The 25,928-nt window shown below is 38.6% G+C and overlaps 1 protein-coding gene across 1 annotated transcript in view; it reads left to right on the top strand.

The window, feature by feature from the left end:
- The window catches only part of LOC126469681 (tyrosine-protein phosphatase 69D), a 400,445-nt gene that overhangs the window by 330,890 nt on the left and 43,627 nt on the right, over positions 1-25,928 (top strand). Inside the window, exon 22 of the mRNA XM_050096833.1 lies at positions 15,475-15,591. Coding sequence (XP_049952790.1) covers positions 15,475-15,591 — 117 coding nt within the window. The remainder of the gene's footprint in view (positions 1-15,474; positions 15,592-25,928) is intronic.

Here is a 25,928-nt window from a genome sequence, read left to right as displayed (position 1 = left end):
CTGAAGAAAAACCTTAAGAAATTTTGATCATATTCAAAGTCAGAGTTTTGATCAGAGTGATCCCCCCGCCCCTATTGCACAGCGATGAAAAAAGAAAGTATAAATACTGAGTTCCGGTTTGTGAAGTTGTTTCACCAAGGAAGAATCCCTGAATGCTGAAGTGACATGTATTGAAGTATGTGATTATGGAATAGAAATTGTACTGATATTGACCAGCATAGGAAAATGACTAGACTTGATGGGAAACTTGTGTGGTTCTAACGTAACTACATCGGTTGTCAATTTTGATGTTGTTGTTGTCTTCAGTCCTGAGACTGGTTTGATGCAGCTGTCCATGCTACTCTATCCTGTGCAAGCTTCATCATCTCACAGTACTTACTGCAACCTACACCCTTCTGAATCTGCTTAGTGTATTCATCTCTTGGTCTCCCTCTACAATTTTTACCCTCCACGCTGCCCTCCAATGCTAAATTTGTGATCCCTCGATGCCTCAGAACATATCCTACCAACCGATCCCTTCTTCTAGTCAAGTTGTGCCACAAACTCCTATTCTCCCCAATTCTATTCAATACCTCCTCATTAGTTACGTGATCTACCCATCTAATCTTCAGCATTCTTCTGTAGCACCACATTTTGAAAGCTTCTATTCTTTTCTTGTCCAAACTATTTATTGTCCATGTTTCACTTCCATACATGGCTACACTCCATACAAATACTTTCAGAAACGACTTCCTGACACTTAAATCTATACTCGATGTTAACAAATTTCTCTTCTTCAGAAACGCTTTCCTTGCCATTGCCAGTCTACATTTTAAATCCTCTCTGCTTCGACCATCATCAGTTATTTTGCTCCCCAAATGGCAAACTTCCTTTACTACTTTAAGTGTCTCATTTCCTAATCTAATTCCCTCAGCATCACCCGACTTAATTCGTCTACATTCCATTATCCTTGTTTTGCTTTTGTTGATGTTCATCTTATATCCTCCTTTCAAGACACTGTCCATTCCATTCAACTGCTCTTCCAAGTCCTTTGCTGTCTCTGACAGAATTACAATGTCATCGACGAACCTCAAAGTTTTTATTTCTTCTCCATGGACTTTAATTCCTACTCTGAATTTTTCTTTTGTTTCCTTTACCGCTTGCTCAATATACAGATTGAATAACATCGGGGATAGGCTACAACCCTGTCTCACTCCTTTCCCAACCACTGCTTCCCTTTCATGCCCCTCAACTCTTATAACTACCATCTGGTTTCTGTACAAATTGTAAATAGCCTTTCACTCCCTGTATTTTACCCCTGCCACCTTTAGAATTTCCAGTCAACATTGTCAAAAACTTTCTCTAAGTCTACAAATGCTAGAAATGTAGGTTTGCCTTTCCTTAATCTATTTTCTAAGATAAGTCGTAGGGTCAGTATTGCCTCACGTGTTCCAGCATTTCGGCGGAATCCAAACTGATCTTCGCCGAGGTCGGCTTCTACCAGTTTTTCCATTCGTCTGTGAATAATTCGCGTTAGTATTTTGCAGCTGTGACTTACTAAACTGATAGTTCGGTAATTTTCACATCTGTCAACACCTGCTTTCTTTGGGATTGGAATTATTATATTCTTCTTGAATATTTGATATAATTTTGTAATTCTGTCAGAAACTCGGTGGTACTGTGCTCTTATAAACAATTGTACATCTTCTAACTTCAGTGTGTTGTATTACTGTAATGTAGTTTAAGGTTTCTAGTACCTACAGTAGTGACTTTGGTAATGAATGAAAAGCACCAGTTTGCTTTTGTTCTACAATATTACTTTTATTGTGTTAACCAGCTTTTGGCTTACAAGGCCATCAGTCTGAAGATGGTCATGTAAGCCAAAAACCAGTTAACACAATAAAAGTAATATTTTAGAACAAAAAGCAAACTGGTGCTTTTCATTTGTTATAATGTTGTTCTACCAAGAACTGACGGAAGATTCTGTTAACATAACTTTGGTAATCTTTACCGTAATGTTGCGTGTATTAATCATGAGAAAACACGTGTGCAAACTAAAAAGTAATATTCTGCAAGAATTACTGTTTATGAAAGAGTACAGTGAGCATGTTGAGTATACAGTTTGTAGCATAAAATTTATCATCGGATGCCGAGGACACACCAACGTAGTAACTCGCATGAACATTAATTTATCTTTTCTACTGGTTGTTGAGCAATCGTGCCTGTGGATTATATTATTTTAAGAAATACAGCAACCAGTCACATTTTTATGTATTTTTATTAGTGTTTCGCACTTTTGTCCCTTTCCAGTTGATGTAATACATATTTAAATATTCAATTAGCAAAGCGTAAAAAGCCTGCAATTTAGATGCTGCAGCAGCGTTTCTATTCTACATGTTGTTGCTGCAGTTTTTGCGTGCATAATCGTGCCACAAATACTTTTGCTTTGAATGTTGCCCAAAAACAGTGCTGTATTGGCCATGTTGCTGACTGGTGTTTGTTTGCATTGGAGCAGAATTGAAAGGCAGCTGCAGCATCCAAATTGCAGTCAGTGTTTTTAATGATCTCCTAACTGAAGATTTAAATATGTATTGCATCAATGGAAGATGGACAAAAGTGCAAAAGTCATATTGACATAAATAAAAGTACATGAAAAGAGGTGTGATTGCTGTATTTCTTAAGATAAGAACTCTGAGGAAATCAAACAAACGTGAAGCTTTGCACCAGATTAATTCTCTAAGACCGAAAACCGATAACTCATAATTGGTGAAGGCAGTGTGGGGCATGAATAAGCAACTTTAGGTACAAGAAGCTATATTTGCCTGCCACACAGTGAGGCACAATCTGAGTCACGGACTGCATCACAGACATAATTAAAGTACTATTCAATTAGAAGTTGTTCTGCTCACAGACATTATGGCACCCTTTGTTATGGAACAAATAACAAAGGAACTGAAATAAGTACAGTTTATTTCAGTTAATAATAGTTCCGAGCATTTGACTTCATTTGCCTTAGACGTGTGGAAAAGTTCTATCTTGAGAAAAAGTTTGTAAACATTGTCGGTAACAGCACAAATACCAATTGAGGAGGAAAGAAAAGGAAAATTAAAAACAGTCTTTATTTTAAGTAGTAAGAAAATAATGAAAATAATGTGGTAGGTGTAGAATGTTCTGCTTATATTGTGCACAATGCTGACCAAATTGATGCAGACAGCTTACCCATTGACATACAGCTCATCATTGGTAAACTTTACCAACATTTCCATATTTATGCACCACATGTTAAAAAAAAACTAAAATTATTCTGTGAGTTTACCTGAAGTAGAATACAAGAAATTTTAGGTCTTAGTAAAACTAGATGGTTATCTTTCTACCAGTTGTTGAAAGAGTCATTGCTGTTTTCCAAGCTTTAAAATCCTGCTTCCTGTCCCTTAAGAAGTGTACTATCACTAGTGACCAGAAAAATTTGCATTTGCAGTGAATTTGAATATAGATGTGTATTGTGCCTCAAAATATGAAAACGTGAATTTATGTAATAAATACTGTTTCATAGGGAATTCATAGCAGATTCCATATTTATAGATTTCAGCAAAGTATTTGACATGGTGCCCCATTGCAGGCTGTTAATGAAGGTGCAACTATATGGAATAAGTTCAGAGGTATGTGAGTGACTCGAAGACTTCTTAAGTAATAGAATCCAGTACGTTGTCCTCGACAGCAAGTGTCCGTCAGAGACGAGGATATTGTGAAGAGTGCCCCATGGAAGTGCGATAGGACTGCTCCTGCTCTGTATATACATAAATGATGTGGTGAACAGGGTGAGCAGCAATCTGCAGTTGTTTGCTGATGATGCCGTGGCGCATGGCAAGGTGTCGAAGTTGTTACTGCAGGTAGATACGAGATAACTTAGACAAAATTTCTAGTTGGCGTGATGAGTGGCAGCTAGCTCTAAATGTAGAAAAATCTAAGGTAATGTGGATGAGTAGAAAGAACAAACCAGTAACGTTTGGACACAGTGTTATTAGTGTCATGCTTGACATAGTCAAGTCGTTTAAATATCTGAGCGTAACATTGCAAAGCCATATGAAATGGAATGAGCGTGTGAGAACTGTGGTAGGGAAGGTGAACGGTTGACTTTGGTTTATTGGGTGAATTTAAGGTAAGAGTGATTTAACTGTAAAGGGGATCACATATAGGACATTGGTGCAACCTATTTTTGAGTACTGCTCCAGGGTTTGGGATCCGTACCACCTAGGATTAAAGGAAGACACGAAGCAATTCGGGCTGCTAGATTTGTTACCATTGGGTTCGAACAATGTGTAAGTGTTGCGGAGGTGCTTCGGGAACTCAAATTGGAATTCCTGAAAGGAAGGCAATGTTCTTTTTGAGAAACACTATTGAGAAGATTTAGAGAACGAGCATTTGAAGCCGACTGCCAAACAATTTTACTGCCGCCAATGTATATTGTGCGTAAGGACCACGAAGATAAGATACAAGAAATTAGGGCTCATACGGAGGCAAAAAGAGACTAGTAGTGGTACAGGGCTTGCTCCACTATGCATTGTATGGTGGCTTGTGGAGTATCTAAGTGGATGTAGAATTGTATCCAGATGAAGTATTTTATCAGAGATAGTCTGAAATACCTTTTATTCTCTGCACATCAATATGAAAAGGTAACCAATTTTTGGCCATTGGTATTGCAGAACATCTGGCGAACTCTAATTTGGAAATAAATATTCTTAAGAATGCAAAATAAAGATCATACCTATGCCTGAATGCAACGACGTATCAGTGCGGTCCTATGTTATGCTCTGGCACCATGTCAGTTAGGGGCCATTGAATGGTTTATAACATATGTGCCCTGTACTCAGAATTTGGACCTATACCTGGATCAAAATAACAACTTGATTGACAACTAGACACAGAAAAGAACATTGTTGGCAGTTTGTTGTTACCCCACAAGCCAAATTTGCCAAAGGCAGCAGCAGCTGTGTGTTTCAGTACTAAAGGCCTTCCAGTGTTCTCTGTGAATTTGCAGCGACGAGTTTTCATTGAATGGCCTTACCACTTTATTACTTGCCTCCACGGTTAGCTGGAGACATTCTTTTGTGTATTATAAAAAAAATAGCAAAAAGAAACAAAGCACATATGAAAACTAATCACAAAAGTTACATTAGCAGCTGCAATTGTTATCCACAGAATGATATGACAATGAAGAAAAAACAGATGCCACAACCCAGCTTATTCTTTGGTTGCTTGTTGCTATGGTAGCTGTCGTGTAAACAATTAGCTGCCTATCATTTTCTTATTCTGATCTGTCTGTTAGTGTGTTGGAAAAGTAACTATGGTTACGAAAGATACTAGTAGAGGTTGGACATGAACTACCTGATTTATGGCTTTGCCAGCATCAACAAGCAATTGCTCATTAGCCATTACCAAGTACTTTGTGTGTTCTATTTCACCTTGAGTTTTGCATCACTCATTGTTTTCTTTTCTCATTTCAAGCATGACTTGCACAATCCCAGAAGAAATCATCAATGACTATGATCATGTGTCAGTTCTGCCTTCACAGAAACATAGAACATTTGTGTAGGCCAACTGCCCTGCGAGAGGGTGATGGGATTTGTGCCCTGCACTACTCCTCATGCCTCATGTAGTAAAAATTCTCATTTGATTATGGTCGCAGCTGGCTGTCACATGAATAATGTCTGCACTTACAGTGACTGGAAAACAAAACTGGTCAGCATGTTTTGACCAGGCTGAGCCAAAAATGCTGCTTCCCAACAGAAACAATCAGTTGTTGAAAGCTTAAATGGAGCCAAAAGAATATGAAAAGCAAAGACCATTTCAGAAAAAAGCGTCCACCAATAGATACTAATTTTGCCCAAAATAGCTGCTGATTTATCCAAAAACAGATACTACAATTTCAGGACCCTACCATATCACCCTGAAGAATGTTTTTGAAAATTTGCTCACTTTCAAGCCAGTTAAGTATATTCTCCAACAGTATTCGGTGCACTGAAAGAGAAGATGTAACTATATTTGAAGTTGCAAACAAAATGAATGATTTGCTGAACAAATTAGACCCCATAAAATGGGCTAGTGACACTAGGTTAGTTTAATGGTATCACACCATTCTGTGCACCTGCATTGGAGATATTCATGAATTGTGTGAACCATTTCTTGAACCTCTTTAGCCAGTAGAGTGAAGTGCCCAGAATAAAAGCATCAGCTGGGTTAGTGTGATTTGCTGTGGACAATGGAGGACTACTTTGATCAGTATTCTGTAAGAAAACACTGTGAAGGTAAACTGCTAGACTGGATCATAACCTGATTGTAGTGTCAGTGAAAAATGGCAGGAAATTTTTTCTCATTTTCACAGTGAACTACTGTGTGTCGAAAACATATTAAAAGCTTCGTTGAACTTTCACTAGCTATTCCAGGTTCTAAGGTATCTATCAAAAGATTGTTTTTAATAATTAAAGCTTTGTGGACAGATGGAAAAAACACACTCACAGACTCAAGTTAGAAACAGTAAAAGCTCTAACAAAGATAAAAATGACATTTGTTAACTTCTCTTGTATTGGCTTCTCTGATTTGATACTTAACAAAAATAGACTTCTAGAGCGAATATGCAGCACTAGAAATACTACTCAAGTAGCAGCGAATCTTTACCATCTTCTTCAATGCAAAGTATGTGAAATTTATGTTTATATTTACATCCAAATTGTATATATACTACTGCTGTTAACCTCTCATCATTTTTTTCTTTGATTTTGTGAAAATAAATTATTATTGAAACTATGATGATGGTAATTGTGTTGTGTCCAGATTTTTACTTATTTGTCCTGAATTTTTGTTTGTTTTGAAAATATACTAAATTTGGTTAAAAGTAGTATAGGAACCATAATTACGTTGTACCTCTTGCAGCAGTTGTTCATCATGGTCACTGTAGCAATAGAGCATTCCGTGCAATTGGGGGAAAACACACAGCATTCTCATTATCAAGAAGAGTTTTATAACATGTGCATTACTATATACCTCTGTAGCTGGCATCAGCCTGTTGTAGATTGTTTCATGAGGTCTAGAATTTCATCTGATGGAATTCAAATGCCTTCTGTCATGTTTCAGGTTGTCATTAACTTGGATTATTACAATGTTGTCACCCATGTAAGTTTGCTACTTACAGTGACCATTCAATTCTACACCATTCTTCTGTTGCTTATCTGCATATCCGGCAACCCATTCCAGCACCAAGTTAAATAAATGTGGGGAACCTGTATCATCCTGCTGGAGCCTCCAGTTCTCCTGAGTACAGTTGCGAAATTGATCACTGTTTTCCCAAAATGTTTTTGAAAATATATACTAGACAAAGTTCGTTCATCAAGATAATATTCAAACATCATACACTGGCATCCAAAATTAAAGCAACAGACTGCTATTATGCTGTGTGCCCGACTTCATATTGATGGACGATAATGCTCGACTTCATAGAGCACAGGTGGCTGATGTTTTCTTGGAAATGGAAGATATTGCATGCATGGCATTGCATACTCACTCTCCCAATTTGAATCCCATAGAGCGTGTCTGAATTACACTAGGGAGATTGTTTGCATCATGTCAGCATCCACCAACAACTCTTCTAGACTTTGAGCAGCTCTGCAAGAAGAATGAGCATTATTGCCTCAATATGAGACTGATGAAATAATTCACAGCTTGCCGCATCATTGTCAGGCCTGTATTACTGCCAGAGGTGGTCACAGCTCATACTGAGCACAGTCACCAGTCGTCGGAATCTGTGTGCAAATCTGTTAAGTTGGAAAAAATGAAGAACTTTTTTATCTACCATTTTGCATTTGTCTATGTTCTGTATTCTTTACATTGTTTCTACATTACTGTCACCTGTTTATACTGTTTTGTGGCAAAATAAAAGCAACCTTGGAAAATTTCAATTTGTTGCTTTAATTTTTGACACCAATGTATATTAGTGCATGGTCTTGTGGTGATATGAATCAGTAACACCTTTTCAGGCTTCCAGCTACCAATTGGTTAAATTCCCAGGGGCTTTTGGACAAGTACTACATGGCCATTGCCAAGTGACTTGCTGGTTTTCGTATCCAGTGGTATAGATAACAAAAATGTTGTTGACATAGTGATTTGTTGGAGCTGAACCCAAGGCAAGGTTTCTTATGGATGGTGCTAATTGTTTCCACTGCACCTCCATTCCATAATACTGAGAGGGGAAAGTGACACTCCATTATCAATTGTTAAAGTATGAAGAAGAGGTAGACTACATAAATAGATTTCATACTTAACAAATGGTGAAGTACAGGACCTTGAAGTGCTATTAGATAGGCTTCTGCAATGATTAGTCAGTTGTGGACAATGTATGTGTTCTGATATAGCTACAGGAAAAGTAATGAGAGAACTAGTAGGGTCAGCTATGATTTAGGGCACTGAAAATCGGATAATGTGTTGCAATATTAAAAATGTTGCATGTGTGCCTTATTTTTTAAGTAAATAAGTAAAGAGAAATCAAATTCTTGTAGCAGGTAGACTACTGTCTTCAAATCAGTTTGAAATTTCCTACCATTCTGTATAATTCAAAAGTAATCTGACATTATATGTTACATGGATTGATATTATTACTTGGAATGGCTGAAGCAAATCTGACAAACACACAAATGAAGAAATAAGTCTTGAAGGTCTTACATTGTGGTGTTTTAAGTAGGAGAAAGAGACAGGTAGAGAATATGAAAAATAAAATAATAAATGCACTAACTGAAGAAGTTATTTCAAATTTCTTTCTTGCGCCTTTTTTAGTCTCCTGTTCTATAACTTAGCATGAATTTTAATTGTTATCTCCTCTTGGTGAAAAAGGAGCTCTAGCTCCAAGTTAGAGATTAATTTCTATTTCTTTCATTTCTGCCTGTTCCAAGATATGTTCTTTTGTGAAAACGTGCTAAATGCAAGGAAGCGTTTGAAGATGAAATTTGGTCCAACATTCAAAAGAATTAATTTCAAAGATTGATTTGATTTGATTTCTTTATTAACCCACGAAACAATTTACATTGTATGGATTATGATCTGCAGATGAATTCAAATTGGGGGATTAGATTAGATTTACTTTCATTCCAATTGATCCGTAGTGAGGAGGTCCTCCAGGATGTGGAACATGTCAGAAAAACAACAATACATGACAAATATTTAAACTAAAACAAATAAGCTAATGTACCATTCCACAGGTCCCAAGTGGAATGATCGTCATTTTTTAATGAACACTAAGAGTCATTTTACAAATACTATTGCACTGAATTTAAAATAAAAAAGTTTTATATTTATTTATAAGGTAAGAAACATGTAATACAACTACTGTAATACTTATTTTCAGTGAACACATTACTGCACTGAAATTGTGCAGAAGTTATGTTGTACTTATATACAAATCAGTTGGTTTTCCTCAGAAATTCATCAATGGAGTAGAAGGAGTTGGCCACCAATAAATCCTTTAGGCTTCTCTTAAACTGAATTTCATTGGTTGTTAAGCTTTTTATGGCTGCTGGCAAGTTATTGAAAATGTGTGTTCCTGAATAATGCACACCTTTTTGTACAAGACTAAGTGACTTTAAATCCTTGTGAAGATTATTCTTATTTCTAGTATTGATTCCATGAATTGAGCTGTTGGTTTGAAAAAGTGATATATTTTTAATGACAAATTTCATTAAGGAATAAATATATTGGGAAGCTGTAGTTAGTATCCCTAGTTCCCTAAACAGGCTTCTGCAGGATGTTCTTGAGTTCACACCACATATAATTCTTACTGCACGTTTTTGTGCCCGGAAAACTTTAGCTTGGCTTGATGAGTTACCCCAGAAAATAATCCCATATGACATTATGGAATGAAAGTAAGCATAGTATGCCAGCTTTTTCATTTTTATATCCCCTATGTCTGACAAAATTCGCATTGCAAACAGAGATTTGTTAAGACGCTTCAGCAGTTCTGTGGTGTGCTCCTCCCAGTTGAATTTATTATCAAGCTGTAATCCCAAGAATTTAACACCGTCCACTTCTTCTATCTTCTTGTCATCATATGTTAGACATATACTCTTGGGACACCCCTTACAAGTTCTGAACTGCATGTAGTGTGTTTTTTCAAAGTTTAGTGACAAAGAATTGGCTAGGAACCAGTGATTAATGTCTACAAATATTTTATTGGCTGATCTTTCTAAGACTACACTTGATTTGCTATTTATTGCAATGTTTGTATCATCAGCAAACAAAACAAACTTGGCATCTGGTAATGTTACTGATGAAAGGTCATTGATATACACAAGAAAAAGTAAGGGCCCCAAAATGGAACCTTGTGGGACCCCACATGTAATTAGTTCCCAGTTGGATGATGCCTGATAGCTTGATACATGTCTCTTTCCTAATAACACCCTTTGTTTCCTGCCAGAGATATAAGATTTGAACCATTTTGCAGCATTTCCTGTTACACTATAATATTCTAGTTTACTTAAAAGGATATTGTGATTTACACAGTCAAATGCCTTTGACTGATCACAAAATATACCAGTTGCCTGCAATTTTTTGTCTAATGAATTAAGTACATTTTCACTGTAAGTGTAGATAGCCTTCTCAATATCAGAACCTTTTAGAAATCCAAACTGTGACTTTGACAGTATGTTATTTGAGATAAGATGGTTATAAAGACGACTGTACATTACTTTTTCGAAAATTTTTGAGAATGCTGGCAACAGTGAAATTGGACGGAAATTTGATGCTATTTCTTTATCTCCCTTCTTAAACAGTGGCTTAACTTCAGCATATTTCAGCCATTCGGGAAATATTCCACTGATAAACGACTGGTTACACAGATAGCTTAATATGTTACTTAGCTCAGAATCACATTCTTTAATTAACTTTGTTGATATTTCATCATACCCACTAGATGTTTTTGATTTTAAAGATTTTATGATGGACATTATTTCTGTTGGGGTAGTGAGGGTCAAATTCATATTATGGAAGTTACTTGAAATGTCTGGTCTAAGGTAATCCATAGCAGCATCTACCGAACCTGACAACCCCATATTTTCAGTAACAGTTATAAAATGTTTGTTAAAAAGTTCTGCAACACTATACACATCTGTCACCAATGCATCATTTACTCTTAATGCTATTTGTTCCTCTTCATGTCTGGTTCTACCGGTCTCCTCCTTCACTATATCCCATATTGTCTTTATTTTGTTATCTGATATGACTATCTTTTCCTTGTAATATATTTGCTTTGACATCCGTATTACAGTCTTTAATATTTTGCAGTATTTCTTATAATGTGCTATAGCATCAACATTGGAAATGTTTCGGATTGACAGATACAGTTTTCTTTTTGTTTTACAAGATACCCCTATTCCTCGAGTAATCCATGGCTTCTTTGTAGACTTTGCTCTAACCTTGGTAAGTTTTGGGGGAAAGCAGTGTTCAAATAAGGTAAGCACTTTATTAGCAAAAATGTTATATTTTTCATTCATGCCATGAGCACTGTAAACATCAGTCCAGTGAATGTCTCTGAGGAGTGTCCTAAAATAATCAATTTTTGGCTTACTGATTACCCTCTTGAGCTCAGATTTAACAGATTTTATATCCTGTTCAGTATTAACATTTAACAGAAGGAACTGCATGTCATGGTCTGAGAGGCCATTGACTATTGGTTTTGTAATATAATTTTGTTCATTTGACTTTTCTATAAAGATATTATCAATGGCTGTTTGTGAGCAAGTGGTTATCCTAGTGGGGAACTTTACTGTGGGAATTAAGTTGAATGATAGTGTTACTAACTCAAATAGGTTCTTATTGGGAGAGTCTTTAAGGAAATCTACATTGAAATCACCAGCAACCACTATTTCTTTGTTTTTGGTTGTTAAATGGGCCAGTACAGCTTCAAGGTGGTTTACAAACAGATTAAAGTTACCTGCAGGTGCTCGATATACACTTAATATTATGAAAGATTTTTTGTGAAAATCTAATTCTGTTGCACATGCTTCCATATGCTGTTCTAGGCAAAATTTATGAATGTCTATGTTCTTAAATTTATGACAGTTCCTGATGAATGTGGCAACTCCTCCTTTCTCCATTTCTGATCTACAATAGTGAGATGCTAACCTAAACCCTGTAACACTTAAAAGTTCTATACCAGTGGTCACATGATGTTCAGAGAGGCAGATTATGTCAGCTGGGTTTGAAGACTCTAATTCATCTATGCAGATAGTTAATTCATTAATTTTATTTCTCAGTCCTCGAATATTTTGATGCAATAAAGATAGCTGACATTTCACATTGACTGACTTAAAATTGGATGGAGTTAAAATATCTGCTGACAGTTGAAAATTCTTAACCAATGGCTGTTTATGTTGATGTAATAAGCTGGAATTATGTTTTTTGATTTCTTTCTCAAACTGAAGGTTTGTCTCAGTTCTAACCTCTCTTAAAATTTGTTTTCTTTCTGTCCTCCCTACCCTAAAAAAGGGTCTTTTCTGAATCCTATAACCACTGGTATTTTACCACTCATGACAGTGCCTCCCCCCTTTAACTTTCCTGCTATTTCCCCAGCCAATTTACCCTTCCCCTTCCTGTTGAGGTGAAGGCCATGCCTAGTATAATCCCACCTACTGACAGAATCAACATGAACCACACCAATGTGTGACCCCGCACCCGACATGAGCAGCCGTTCCAGCTCCAAATTAACTCTCTTGACAGAAGAGTTCAAATGAGGTCGGTCATGGCGCCCAAGAACAGATACAAACTCAACACTGGTATGCCTCGATGCTGATGCAATCTTCGCCAGGTCACACTCTATGCTGTACCCAGGATCTCTGTCAATACTGTTACCTGCCCCACCCACTATAACCACGGTGTCTTCCTTAGTGAAATCTTTGCAAAGTGATCCTAAATCCTCTGTCACCTGCTCCAGACCAGCACTAGGTTTAAAAAAATTGGTGACCTGGTATTCTGATCCTAGTTCATCCTGCAAGAGTTGGCCAACACCTCTTCCATGGGAACTACCTAACAACAACACTTTCTTTCTCTTTACTGATTTCCCTACATTCTTACTTTTCAATTTGCTGCTGAAAGTTTGTTGTGCCCTGTCTACACCTGTAACTGCTTGAGGCTCACCAGCTTCTAACTGAAGCAACAGGTCAAATCTATTTTCCACATTCACCATAAAGCTGTCAGACAAAGTTCTAGGCCTGTTCCTCCTGTTGCCTGTTGCCACTTCCCACCTCTCTTTACCCTTCTCCCTCCTTAACCTGTCAAGATCTCCCCTGCCCTTGTCTAACTCAGCCTGAAGGGCAGCAATTTTCCCCTCCTGTTCCAGTATCTTCCTATATGGGAGAGAAGAAAGAATGAACACTTTTTTTGGGGAAGTTACGGGATTTATTTCACTTTTTATAGTACCTTTTTCTACTGTGAGTAATACTTGAAGTATTTAGTCAACATTGTAAACACACATTATCATTACCCATGTAATAGCAAGATCCTCCCAGCTCATGTGCGATATATCCCTGCACCTCTCTGGAGAGGTGTTTCAGATACATGTTGAATCCCAAATTTGATCATGTGATTTTATATTTCCATGTAACTGGAAGCAGTGCTTTTTCCTTGGATGTTTCCAGTAAACTTGTGATGACAATTTTTTGTAGGAATCTTTTAATGTGGGGATTAGCCTAAAAAATTACAGTGATCTTTATAAAGTCTATTTAATTTGAGGTTACATAAATACATCTTTTACCTTTACTTGTGAAAACTGAGGAACTATGTCAACAATATCTACAAATTCCTTAAATTATATCCTTAAACTTTCTTCACTGTGAAATGGCAGAAGTAGATTCTCAGTCTACATTTTTATAACCTTCTTTCCCAGGACATATCTCTTTTACATTGTAACATTTTTATTATGGACATAGCTGTTGGCAGTAGTTTTCAGAACTATGTGGTAACCTTAATGTAACAATAAATTAGATATTGTATCTAGTCTGATATTTATGTTCATCATATTGAGTTTATTTGACCATATTGTCTAATAAAATCCTGCCATGCTTCCTACATATGCTGTGGGAAGCACCAGAAGCAGAAGCATTATATTTCCCTTATACAGGGTGATTCCGTGATAATGTTACAAATATACAGGGATGATAGAGAAGTGTAAGGATGTCACTTTGAGGCAGGGGATCCTGGTCTGGAAATGACCAGGTCAATAGTTAAAAGTTATGATACCTATGGAAGTGGAATGCATTTAAAGGCACTGTTGTTGCTAAGATTGTAGGGTAGGCAACTTTCACAGGTGGTAGTCTGGACTGAAACAAGACAACAACTGTCTAGTAAGTTTGGGCTCTAAAACGCATACCTTATAAATTATGAATACTTGTTCATCTTCACTACAGTGAAACAAGCCTTTTAAATAACAAGTGCCCATAGCTCTTAAGGTATGCATTTTAGAGCCTATGTTTATGGATATTTTTTCTTGTTTTGGTCAATAATACTTCCTCCAAAAATACAGGAACGTGTTTCACGATATTGAAGATAAGCATGGGCTCATAACTCTTAAAGCATGCATTTTAGAGCTCAAGTTAACTAGGCATTTTGTTTCGTGTTTTGGTCCATGCAATCACCTCTGGAAGTCGTCTACCCTACAATCTTAGCAATAACGGTTCCAGTACATACATTCCACAGTCATAAGTATCAGAACAATTTTTACTTAGAACTTTTGACTAGATCTCATTTCCAGACCAGTGTCCCTTACCTCAGATTGATACTTTTACACTTTTCCATCATCCCTGAAATTTTGTAAATCACAGAATCACACTGTATAGTACAGAATGTGTAAATTACTATAAAATTCTACTTCAGAACAAAGGTTTAATTTTGTACTTGAATTGTACATGATGAACTTCTGTAAGGCTACACATTTTGAATGCACTAAAAAGGAAGGAAATAGAATGCACATAAGAAGTAAGGAAGAGTACTTTTTAATGTTCTATTAACATTGAGACCCATGATGAACAACATTAGAAAATTACACAGGCAGACAAGTACAATGAGATGGCACTAATATAGAAAAGTGAGAATGTGAAGATAATTACCAGCTTCATATCTATCCTACAGTTTTATTTGCTGCTACTCAGGAGTGACAACAAAGGGTTTTGCTAAGAAATAATCTTCATCAGTATCTGAATATTTCACAGTTATTACTGTTTCCAGATTTGTAAACACTCTCTATAGGCCATTATCTAGCCTGAAAGAGTGTTCCTCTATTCTTTTATGTGAAAATTATGGTTACTCACATTCCCTTTTTAGAATTTCATTTGATTTGATTAATTGCAGTAACTTTTGTATAACGGGAAATAAAGGGAAAAAACTGTTGCACTTTAGTGTAAATAGAAATTTATATGATGATTTTCAGTTATGGAAATTTCAATTTTTCACCCCTTGTTCTAGGGCTACGACAACTCTGAGTGTTTCATCATAACACAAGATCCATTGGAAGTAACTATACCTGATTTCTGGCGAATGATCCTGGAACAGAACGTCAGTACACTGGTCATGCTTTCTGATGTGAGTATAATTTCTATTTCTTTTATTATTTGTATCACATCTGATAGGTAAAATTGGAGCCTCAAAACTAATTTCATCAAAGAAAAGGACTATTCATACAGTGTGAAAAGTTCTTGGTGGAATATAAATAATTTAAGGAGTGAAAATAACAACTCTCTAAATAGTTGAGGTGCCGAGTCATTGAGAGGAATATAAACAAGACTGAAAGGTGTCAGATGAAATCCGTATCAGTGTGGTATTCTGTTGCCTTCCTCCTACCAATAAACTGACTTACCCACACAACTATAGGAGGACCAACAGTTTAACATGGATTCCAAACCACAGTGTGACTCAGCATTTTTCATATGGACAAACTTTGCTAAAGGTGAAGGAAGAGCTAAGTAACAGATAAAAATTTTAGGATTGACCAGGAATTGAGACCAAGAACTTTGGATTTGTAGTCTGGCACTTTATCACCGAGTCACCGAGCCCCCATATCGAGCTTAAAACATGTTTATTATCCCCATGTGTAAAAATATAAGCAATTTATTCATTCTAAAGTAAATTTTCAGGCCTTTTTTAAAAAAAGTGTCCTCTTTTTGCGCAGCCTCCTTTTATAATTGTGGGTTGGTAACCATACGTAATGTGAGGTCGTGGGTTGGTAACCGTACGTAATGTGAGGTCTGCAATATGTTCCCCACAACACATGGCATGAGAAACACTCTGACAAGTAAAATAGAGAACTGACAGATATTGTATGCAGTTCTCTCCCTCCTGTCACTGGTAAGGGATGCAATTTACTCATGCTGCAAGAGGAAATACTTACCTCCCCCAAAAAGGGGTAGGGGGTATATTTCAGAAACAGCCAAACTATAAAACTCTTCATAGTTCTGTGTGATAGTATATCATGTTAAAAGTGAGTTGTTGATACCATTATGAATAAATATCTTGGAAACTCCAGAACACCACATGGATTGATGTCTGGGATGAAGAGTGGCTGTAACATTATCATGGTACCATTTGATGTGCTTCTTCCACCAAGTACGAAATCTAAACTGGGAGAAGGAAGTCCCTTTAAGAGCCAAACAGACCATGTACAAAACTTACCTCTTGCCAATCATGATGTATATTCTAAACGCCTCTGCCATAAATAAGAGAGAAGAGAGTCAAATACAAGCATGTGAAATGAAGTTCCTTAGGTCAGCTCTACAAAAAACTAGGAGAGACAGAGTCAGGAGTGATTATGTAAGGAGAGACCTGCAGGTGACACTGACTACAGAGGAGAGGATGAGTGCTTTGAGATTGAAGTGGTTTGGTCATGCGAAGCGAATGCACCCGACTCGAACTCCACACCAGTATTTAGAGATGGAGGTACCAGGAAGAAGACCAGCTGAGTGGCCTAGAAAGTGATGGACAGACTAGGTTAAGGAAGATCTCAAGAGGAGAGGAGTAACATGGAATGTAGTGGAGAGGGGAAAACTATACCAGGACAGAAATCAATGGAGGCATATTGTTCACCAAGTTCCTACTCTGCTCGCTGGAAGGAAATCCTGATGACGATGATGATGATGATGATGATGACAGAGGAACTGTCTAAGTATACAAGAAGGCCATCAGATTCTTGTTTACAGTAACAGTTCAGAAGAAAATGAGGGTGCAGGTGAGAGAGCCAGTCTAACGGACTGTTTTTATTTGCTAGCTAGTTTCATAACAGTGTACACAGCTACGGAGTGAATGATTCATTGCGTAATAGTGAACTCCATCTCCCTGTAAATTCAGTGCAAATATGTCCCTATCTGCAACTGAATTGATTAAAATGATTTTTCTGAAATTGTGTAATGTAACAATGTGAAGTGCACAAAGTATCACAATCCATAAGTGTCAGATAATTGACCAGGTATGAGAATTGTAGTAGTACAATTTTTGAATAATTGAGTCAGTGTTCTTTTGGGGGGAGAAAATTTATCTTGAAGAGCAGCAATATGTAACCCAAAATCCAATTCACTGACATGATGCTCTATATTTCACTTAACTTCTGACTTCCCTTCAGTATTTTTGGCTTCCAGATCTTGATACTCTGTCACACATTGCATCTCCATCTGCAGTAACCTGTGTTATAGGTAGGATTTAATGTGCACTTACTATGTGCATGTGAATATAATTGTTGTCAAACTCGCTCATGTTCTCATTATGTTAAGTCCCTATCACTTGAACCTTGTTGTTGCAGTCTTTTTTCAGCTTTACAACATTATGTTCTAGCTTGTCACCTCAAGAATTAATGCTTTTATTAATTTCCTATGTTGCTGAAGATATTTTTAAAAATTGAAAGGTCCAGGATGGAATAACAACAACATTATGAGGAGAATAGGTAGCTACTCACCACATAGGAGTGTTGGGTCGCAGGCAGGCACAATGAAAAAGAGTACTAAACATTTAAGCTTTCAGCTAAAAGTCCTTCTTCACAAACTGAAAGCGCGCACACGTGCACACGCACTCGTGTGCATCCACCCCCCCCCCCCCCCACCCACCCACCCACCCACCCACACACACACACACACACACACACACACACACACACAGTCTCTCTGGCCTCTGTAATGGTCGTGTACATATGTGTTATGCTTGTTTGAATGTGTGCGTGCTTTCCATTTTTGATGAAGGCCTTTTGACCAAAAACACTAATGTTTAATAGTCTTTTCATTGTGCCTGTCTGCAACTCAGTGCCTCCTCTAAGTGGTGAATAATAATCTTTTCATGATATTGTTGGAGATATTTTTTGATCAATGTGGCTTTCAAGATCTGTAAACTTTGGTCCATACTTTAAATCATTTGTTTTGTACTTGAAAACTTCTGAGTTGAGTCCTGCTTAATGCTGTCAGGTATTTGGTTCTCTCCTTGTGAAGTGTACTCACATTGCTTACGCTTGCTGCTCCCACATCCATAGAATGGGAGATGACCTATTTGTGTGCTTGCAGGAGTACGCAAAAACCTTAATTTAAAAGTTTTACTTGGCTCATTCTGTTCTCATCTAGACTTCTCTTAAAGTAACAGAACTTCAGAGGAAACAGTTCATTAGTATGTACAATTTCCAAGTTATGTCATAATATTTGGAGAAGCTTTAAACCACCCTACAATATAGTATTAAAAATACAAATTCATGAGTTATGAGATGAAATTCCTGCAAAACTGTTTTCTCTGAAAGTTACCTAAAAGAATTTTGTAGGACATTTATTAGACTTGTTGGCAATAAACAGACCTGGTCTTTCTGAGGATGTTCTCATAGAGTTTGAGTGTAGCTATCATGATGCACGTATAGGAACAGTGCTTTCCCATATAAAACTGCAAAAATTAACAGAGAAGTATGTATGTTCAGTAAAATTTATGAAGACATCATATTTCATGTGTGTCCGTAGAGAGGCTCATCCGATTCCAGTGGCAGACTACAAGAGAGATGTTGTGCATCATGATGTGGTGTACTGTAAAAATTGAGGGAGTGTACATTCCTAAAAAATTCAACCCATATATTTCCTTCTCTTGCCTATATCTTACAAAATGATCATAAAGGTAAAATTAGAGACATTTAATCTGTACACATAGGTTTATTAACAGTTGTTCATGCCACACACTATTCGTGACTGGAACAGAAGTGACAGTAGTACACAAAGTATCCTTCCCAACAAAGCACAAGATTGTTTGCAGAGTATAGACGATTTTATTTCAGTTCACAGCCTCACTTCATTGCACAAACACAAGATACATTAAATTACAGGATGGAACACAAAGTTTATCCGTCAGTATAACACTACTCTACACACTTTGGAAACCAGGTTATTGTCAAGAGTTATCGACAACATGTGCTCTAAAAAACCAAATAAAGACTGTGGGATCAGACCGAGTATTATAGCTGCATGTGTCATTGTTGAGTCCGTCTGGCGGATCACAATGGTAAATGGCATAGAACTAGAACTGCTGTGGTAGCAGTTGGCCACTCTTACGTTCTAGAGCATAGCCTATCATAGCATCACCTCGTTTTTATGTGGAGAGCATCAGCTGCTGACAAGAGACCACCTTCAGCTGCGTTAATTAACTGCCCGATGTGTATTGACAGCACTACCAAATTCTAATTCCCTTTCCCCTTTGCTGTCGTGGGCACTGAGAAGGTTGTATGTTTTACTGCAAGTCAACTAAGACTGAGCTGGCGATGCCTGTCATGCTGGAGGTGGTGGTGATGCGTGTGGGGCTGTTCATCCCAATGTCCACGGGGCAGAGAATGTCACCGCCTGTACTGCTTGGAGGTGAAGTGGGGCCATCCATCTGGATGTCCTCTGGATGGAACATGCTCCCATATGTGGTGTTTGAAGGTGAGGTACCCGTGCACTCACTTCGTCATCTTGTGTGTCTCATTCTGGACCGAGCATGGCTGCTGGACAGTCTGGCTGGGAGGCTCCGATGTGACCTTCGCAACAGGACCAGGTAGAGGCTGGTGTTGTGGATGGAATACCATGTCTAGCTGTTGTGGCATGGTCTCTAGGTTCTCCTTAAGTGGGAGTGAGGACTGTGGTGGCATGTGTGACTATGACTGCAACTGGTTTTGATGTTTTCTCTGCAGGCCATCCATGCTGTCAGTCTCATGCATGGGAGCCCCTGTAAAGGTATTACCATGGCAGGCATCCAAAGTGTGTTCTGGTTGGAACTGCACACCCACACAAGGGCGCCAAACTGGATATGTGGTAGTCTGAAGATTACGGTGCCTCGTCTCACGAAGTAGGGTAGAACCGTCTGCTGGTGGCCGTGTAGATTTACATCTACATCTACATCTACATTGATACTCCGCAAGCCACCCAACGGTGTGTGGCGGAGGGCACTTTACGTGCCACTGTCATTACCTCCCTTTCCTGTTCCAGTCGCGTATGGTTCGCGGGAAGAACGACTGTCTGAAAGCCTCCGTGCGCGCTCTAATCTCTCTAATTTTACATTCGTGATCTCCTCGGGAAGTATAAGTAGGGGGAAGCAATATATTCGATACCTCATCCAGAAACGCACCCTCTCGAAACCTGGTGAGCAAGCTACACCGCGATGCAGAGCGCCTCTCTTGCAGAGTCTGCCACTTGAGTTTATTAAACATCTCCGTAACGCTATCACGGTTACCAAATAACCCAGTGACGAAACGCGCCGCTCTTCTTTGGATCTTCTGTATCTCCTCCGTCAACCCGACCTGGTACGGATTTCACACTGATGAGCAATACTCAAGTATAGGTCGAACGAGTGTTTTGTAAGCCACCTCCTTTGTTGATGGACTACATTTTCTAAGCACTCTCCCAATGAATCTCAACCTGGTACCCGCCTTACCAACAATTAGTTTTATATGATCATTCCACTTCAAATCGTTCCGTACGCATACTCCCAGATATTTTACAGAAGTAACTGCTACCAGTGTTTGTTCCGCTATCATATAATCATACAATAAAGGATCCTTCTTTCTATGTATTCGCAATACATTACATTTGTCTATGTTAAGGGTCAGTTGCCACTCCCTGCACCAAGTGCCTATCCGCTGCAGATCTTCCTGTATTTCGCTACAATTTTCTAATGCAGCAACTTCTCTGTATACTACAGCATCATCCGCGAAAAGCCGCATGGAACTTCCGACACTATCTACTAAGTCATTTATATATATTGTGAAAAGCAATGGTCCCATAACACTCCCCTGTGGCACGCCAGAGGTTACTTTAACGTCTGTAGACGTCTCTCCATTGATAACAACATGCTGTGTTCTGTTTGCTAAAAACTCTTCAATCCAGCCACACAGCTGGTCTGATATTCCGTAGGCTCTTACTTTGTTTATCAGGCGACAGTGCGGAACTGTATCGAACGCCTTCCGGAAGTCAAGAAAAGTAGCATCTACCTGGGAGCCTGTATCTAATATTTTCTGGGTCTCATGAACAAATAAGGCGAGTTGGGTCTCACACGATCGCTGTTTCCGGAATCCATGTTGATTCCTACATAGTAGATTCTGGGTTTCCAGAAATGACATGATACGCGAGCAAAAAACATGTTCTAAAATTCTACAAGAGATCGACGTAAGAGATATAGGTCTATAGTTTTGCGCATCTGCTCGACGACCCTTCTTGAAGACTGGGACTATCTGTGCTCTTTTCCAATCATTTGGAACCCTCCGTTCCTCTAGAGACTTGCGGTACACGGCTGTTAGAAGGGGGGCAAGTTCTTTCGCGTACTCTGTGTAGAATCGAATTGGTATCCCGTCAGGTCCAGTGGACTTTCCTCTATTGAGTGATTCCGGTTGCTTTTCTATTCCTTGGACACTTATTTCGATGTCAGCCATTTTTTCGTTTGTGCGAGGATTTAGAGAAGGAACTGCAGTGCGGTCTTCCTCTGTGAAACAGCTTTGGAAAAAGGTGTTTAGTATTTCAGCTTTACGCGTGTCATCCTCTGTTTCAATGCCATCATCATCCCGTAGTGTCTGGATATGCTGTTTCGAGCCACTTACTGATTTAACGTAAGACCAGAACTTCCTAGGATTTTCTGTCAAGTCGGTACATAGAATTTTACTTTCGAATTCAATGAATGCTTCACGCATAGCCCTCCTTACGCTAACTTTGACATCGTTTAGCTTCTGTTTGTCTGAGAGGTTTTGGCTGCGTTTAAACTTGGAGTGCAGCTGCTCCTTCTGTTAATTGATGTTGTCACTTAAGTGCTGAGAAAGAGAGATGGAGCCGCTTCTGTGGATGCTTCCTCCACAGTTTTCAACAGTGGCTGTTTGAGCATTCTAATTATTCTTTCCACTTATCCATTGCTGTGGGGTGCTGATGTCAGGTGTGGAATACCTTTCCTATGGCAGAAATCCTCAAACTACTTTGATGTAAATTTCTGTCCATTATCCAAAGTGATGGTCAGGGAGAAAGCCTTAAATAGAAGCAACATTGTATCTCTGGTGGGTGGTGGTGGTGGATGACATTTTAACAATATAAGGGAAATTTTGCACTGTGTCCACCACTGCCACCTCCAGCCACATAAAACCGAAGAAGTGCCTGGTGAAATCTATATGGATTCACTCCCATGGATTTGTGGTTGTGGGTCAAGACACTGAAGGTGCCCATGGAGGCTGCTGCTGTTGAACACACTTGGTGCTGCGGTGAATCGAGGCTCCTATACTGCTGGGGAGGGGGACAAAATGCTACACCCTCAATAGCAGTGTTCAGTAGCACCAGGGTGTAATATGTGCATACTTCAGTGATTAAATTGTTATGAACATCGGTGATCAGGTGGTGTTCAGGAAGCCTGTCTATGCACCCTCTGTTTGACCCTGCAGTCAGTAACTGTGCCGAGTTTCGAGATGAACAGTGTTTGCAACATTAATTCTAGGGTACAACCACGCCCCACCAATGAGTACATACTCCTGCACTTGGCCACCTGTGAAAAGACTGTGATGGTTTGTGATGTCACTAGGAAGTTTGGATTGTTTGCTGTACCTCCAAATACAGCTGGAAGCAAGTAACTTATTGTAACTTCTTACTTATCAGATGCTGGATCCTGTTCCATATAAAATCTGAACAAATAATTGCTAGTTACTTGGGCACAGCAATGTGTCATCGCCATTTGAAGAGGATCACATTGTGGGTCTACGGGAAGCTGAATGGACATATTGATGGATTGCTGCATATGTTGAGTCCAATGTAGCGGTGGTGTGTCCCTGCTTTCAACAGTGGTCTTTGGAACATTCCCACACCTGTATCCCAGGCTGCATGTCCAAATAGAACAGACATGTCAAGATTGACTCATTTGACAAGCAGCAGTGGCCGACTGAACATCGTCCAGGAAAAAATCTGGGCACATGTTGCATCTGCTGTGTCACCTAGGATCATTGGTAGCCATTTCCTTGCTGCAGTATTAAGATCACATGTGCCTCTGGCCAGGCTGCCACTACCACTATCACCATGATACCACCAAGCGTGGCTACTCTGGCGTTGTGAAGGAGTTTACTAGAGAGTAGAATGGCACTTTGTTGTCTTAAGTGAAGAGCGTAGGCTCTGTTCACATGTGAGTGATGGGCATACGCATGTATGACGTAGACCAGGTGAGCTACTTATTCCAAAGTGCATTTGCCTACACAACAAAAGTCCCATCCCAAGTTTCGTGGGGCGGTGGTCATTATTACAACTCACTGTCACATTTGCTGTCTCTGCAGGGTAAAATAACCAGTGCCCACTACATTGCATGGGCTGTTATCCCCTTGCTACTCCCATTTCTTTGACGGGAAGGTTATGTCCTTTATTAGAATCACAATGCACATCCACCATATGGCCGCTGCAACACAAATTTTCTTCACGGTGTAGAACAACTGTCCTTGCCAGCAAGATCAACAGATCTCTTGCCAACTGAACATGTGTAGGACACGATGAAGCAGGAACCTAGGACCTCGAAGAAGTGTTGCCGAATTGCAACTAAACGCACAAGATGTGTGGGGCAGTCAATCACAAGATGCCATTTGGACCTTAATAAACATTTATATGTGGGAATTCATCTTTGCTTTTGCCACCAGAGGGGTTTACATTCTTGTCATTTTCTAGGCACTACAGTGGATCGAGGTGAGAATCTGTGGTCTCAAAACTGCTGGAATGATGACTCAATCATCAATGGACATGATTATTCCATTTAATAGTTGTAACTGATGCTGCATCAGGAAGAAGAATTGAACCTGCATGTCTGCAGGACAGTTTTCTTGCCATACTATGCATGTGCAGTTGGCCACCTGTGAAAAGACTGTGATGGTTTGTGATGTCACTAGGAAGTTTGTGATTGTTTGCTGTACCTCCAAATACAGCTGGAAGCAAGTAACTTATTGTAACTTCTTACTTATCAGATGCTGGATCCTGTTCCATGTACAAGCTGAACAAATAATTGCTAGTTACTTGGGCACAGCAATGTGTCAATAGCAGTTCTATGGGTGTGATAGCTTTTGTGCTAAGCATGTCTGAGGTACTCTACTTTCTCTTTGAAAAACCCACATTTATCAAGATTACATTTTAGGCCTACTACTCATAGGCAAGAAAATACTGCATGCAGATTCATCAGATGCCTGGTTTGCTGTGACCTGTCTCTGTTATTGTCAATATAATTTGCACATGACGAGAGTGATATTGTAAGTTACTCAAGATAACACTAAAAAGTTGCTGGCACACTTGCAACACGAAACAAAAAGCATATTTGTATGATCCAATGGGCATGTTGATTGCTGTTATATTTTGTGATTCCTCATCCAGTGGCAACTGCCAAATCAATTTTCAAGAAATTTTTCAGCCAGCTAATTTTTACATCATATTTTCCAATCTAACATCAGATATAAATCTGTAATTGACTGAACATTACGTGTTGATTTGAAATCTCCATACAATTTTAGTGATCTACTTGATTTATTTATTGCTAGTATTGGTATATCCCAGTTACTTGTTGTCACAGTTTTGATGTTTCCCAAACTTTGTAGGTGATGAAGTTCTTCTGTAATTGAATGTTTTACTGCAGTAGGCCTCGGCATCTCCTACAGAATTTCACTGTTCTGGCATGCCTTAAAGTTATATGCAATGTGAAATTGTTAGTGCACACTAGGTTGAGCCCAAAAATATTTGTTACACACTTTTGAGTCAAAAGATCTAGAGAAAATGTGTGAGTCACTTGCTTATACTTTGCATCAACAGTGAATATGACCATGATTGGAATGCTCCGTTTGCTGTATTGACACCAAACAATGGTTAGTCAGCCCTTCTTGAGATTGAGACAGAACTTTGTTGTTTACTGTCCAAAATTCCCAGTTGAGATACAGGCAAATTCTCTGTCAGAATAATTTACTAATTTTTAAGAAATTGTTCACTTCTTCATCAAGGGAAGAAAGGGTGCATAAGCTTTGTGGGACTCTGCAAAAATTTCGAAAATGACCATTCATAATTGCAACTATTTCTGAACATCCCAGTGTTTCATGAAACAAAATATCTGTCAGTATTCATTGTAAGAGAGCAGCATAACTTCCTGAATTTCAGTCTGTTCATCATTGCACATTTCCTTTTTTATCTACAACAAAAAATACAAAGGCTCACTCAACTTTGCGTGTCTTGCACTGACAGATGACATTTGACAAGTGTCAATACAGCACAAGCCTTAAAATTTTGTGAAAAATCAGGACTCCTCCCTGTGTTGTTTAGGAGCAGACTTAATGTTGAGTGGCTGACTGTTTCTCATTTTCTGTGTTAGTGGTCATCAAGCTGCAAGTATCATGAAGTAGTATTCAATGATAAGACTAAAATAATTTTATTTAACACCAAGGTTGCAAACAGAACCATGCATTG

The sequence above is a fragment of the Schistocerca serialis genome, chromosome 3 (assembly GCF_023864345.2).
Source record: "Schistocerca serialis cubense isolate TAMUIC-IGC-003099 chromosome 3, iqSchSeri2.2, whole genome shotgun sequence".
Lineage (NCBI taxonomy): Eukaryota > Metazoa > Arthropoda > Insecta > Orthoptera > Acrididae > Schistocerca > Schistocerca serialis.
This window is presented reverse-complemented; position numbering and strand designations above follow the sequence as displayed.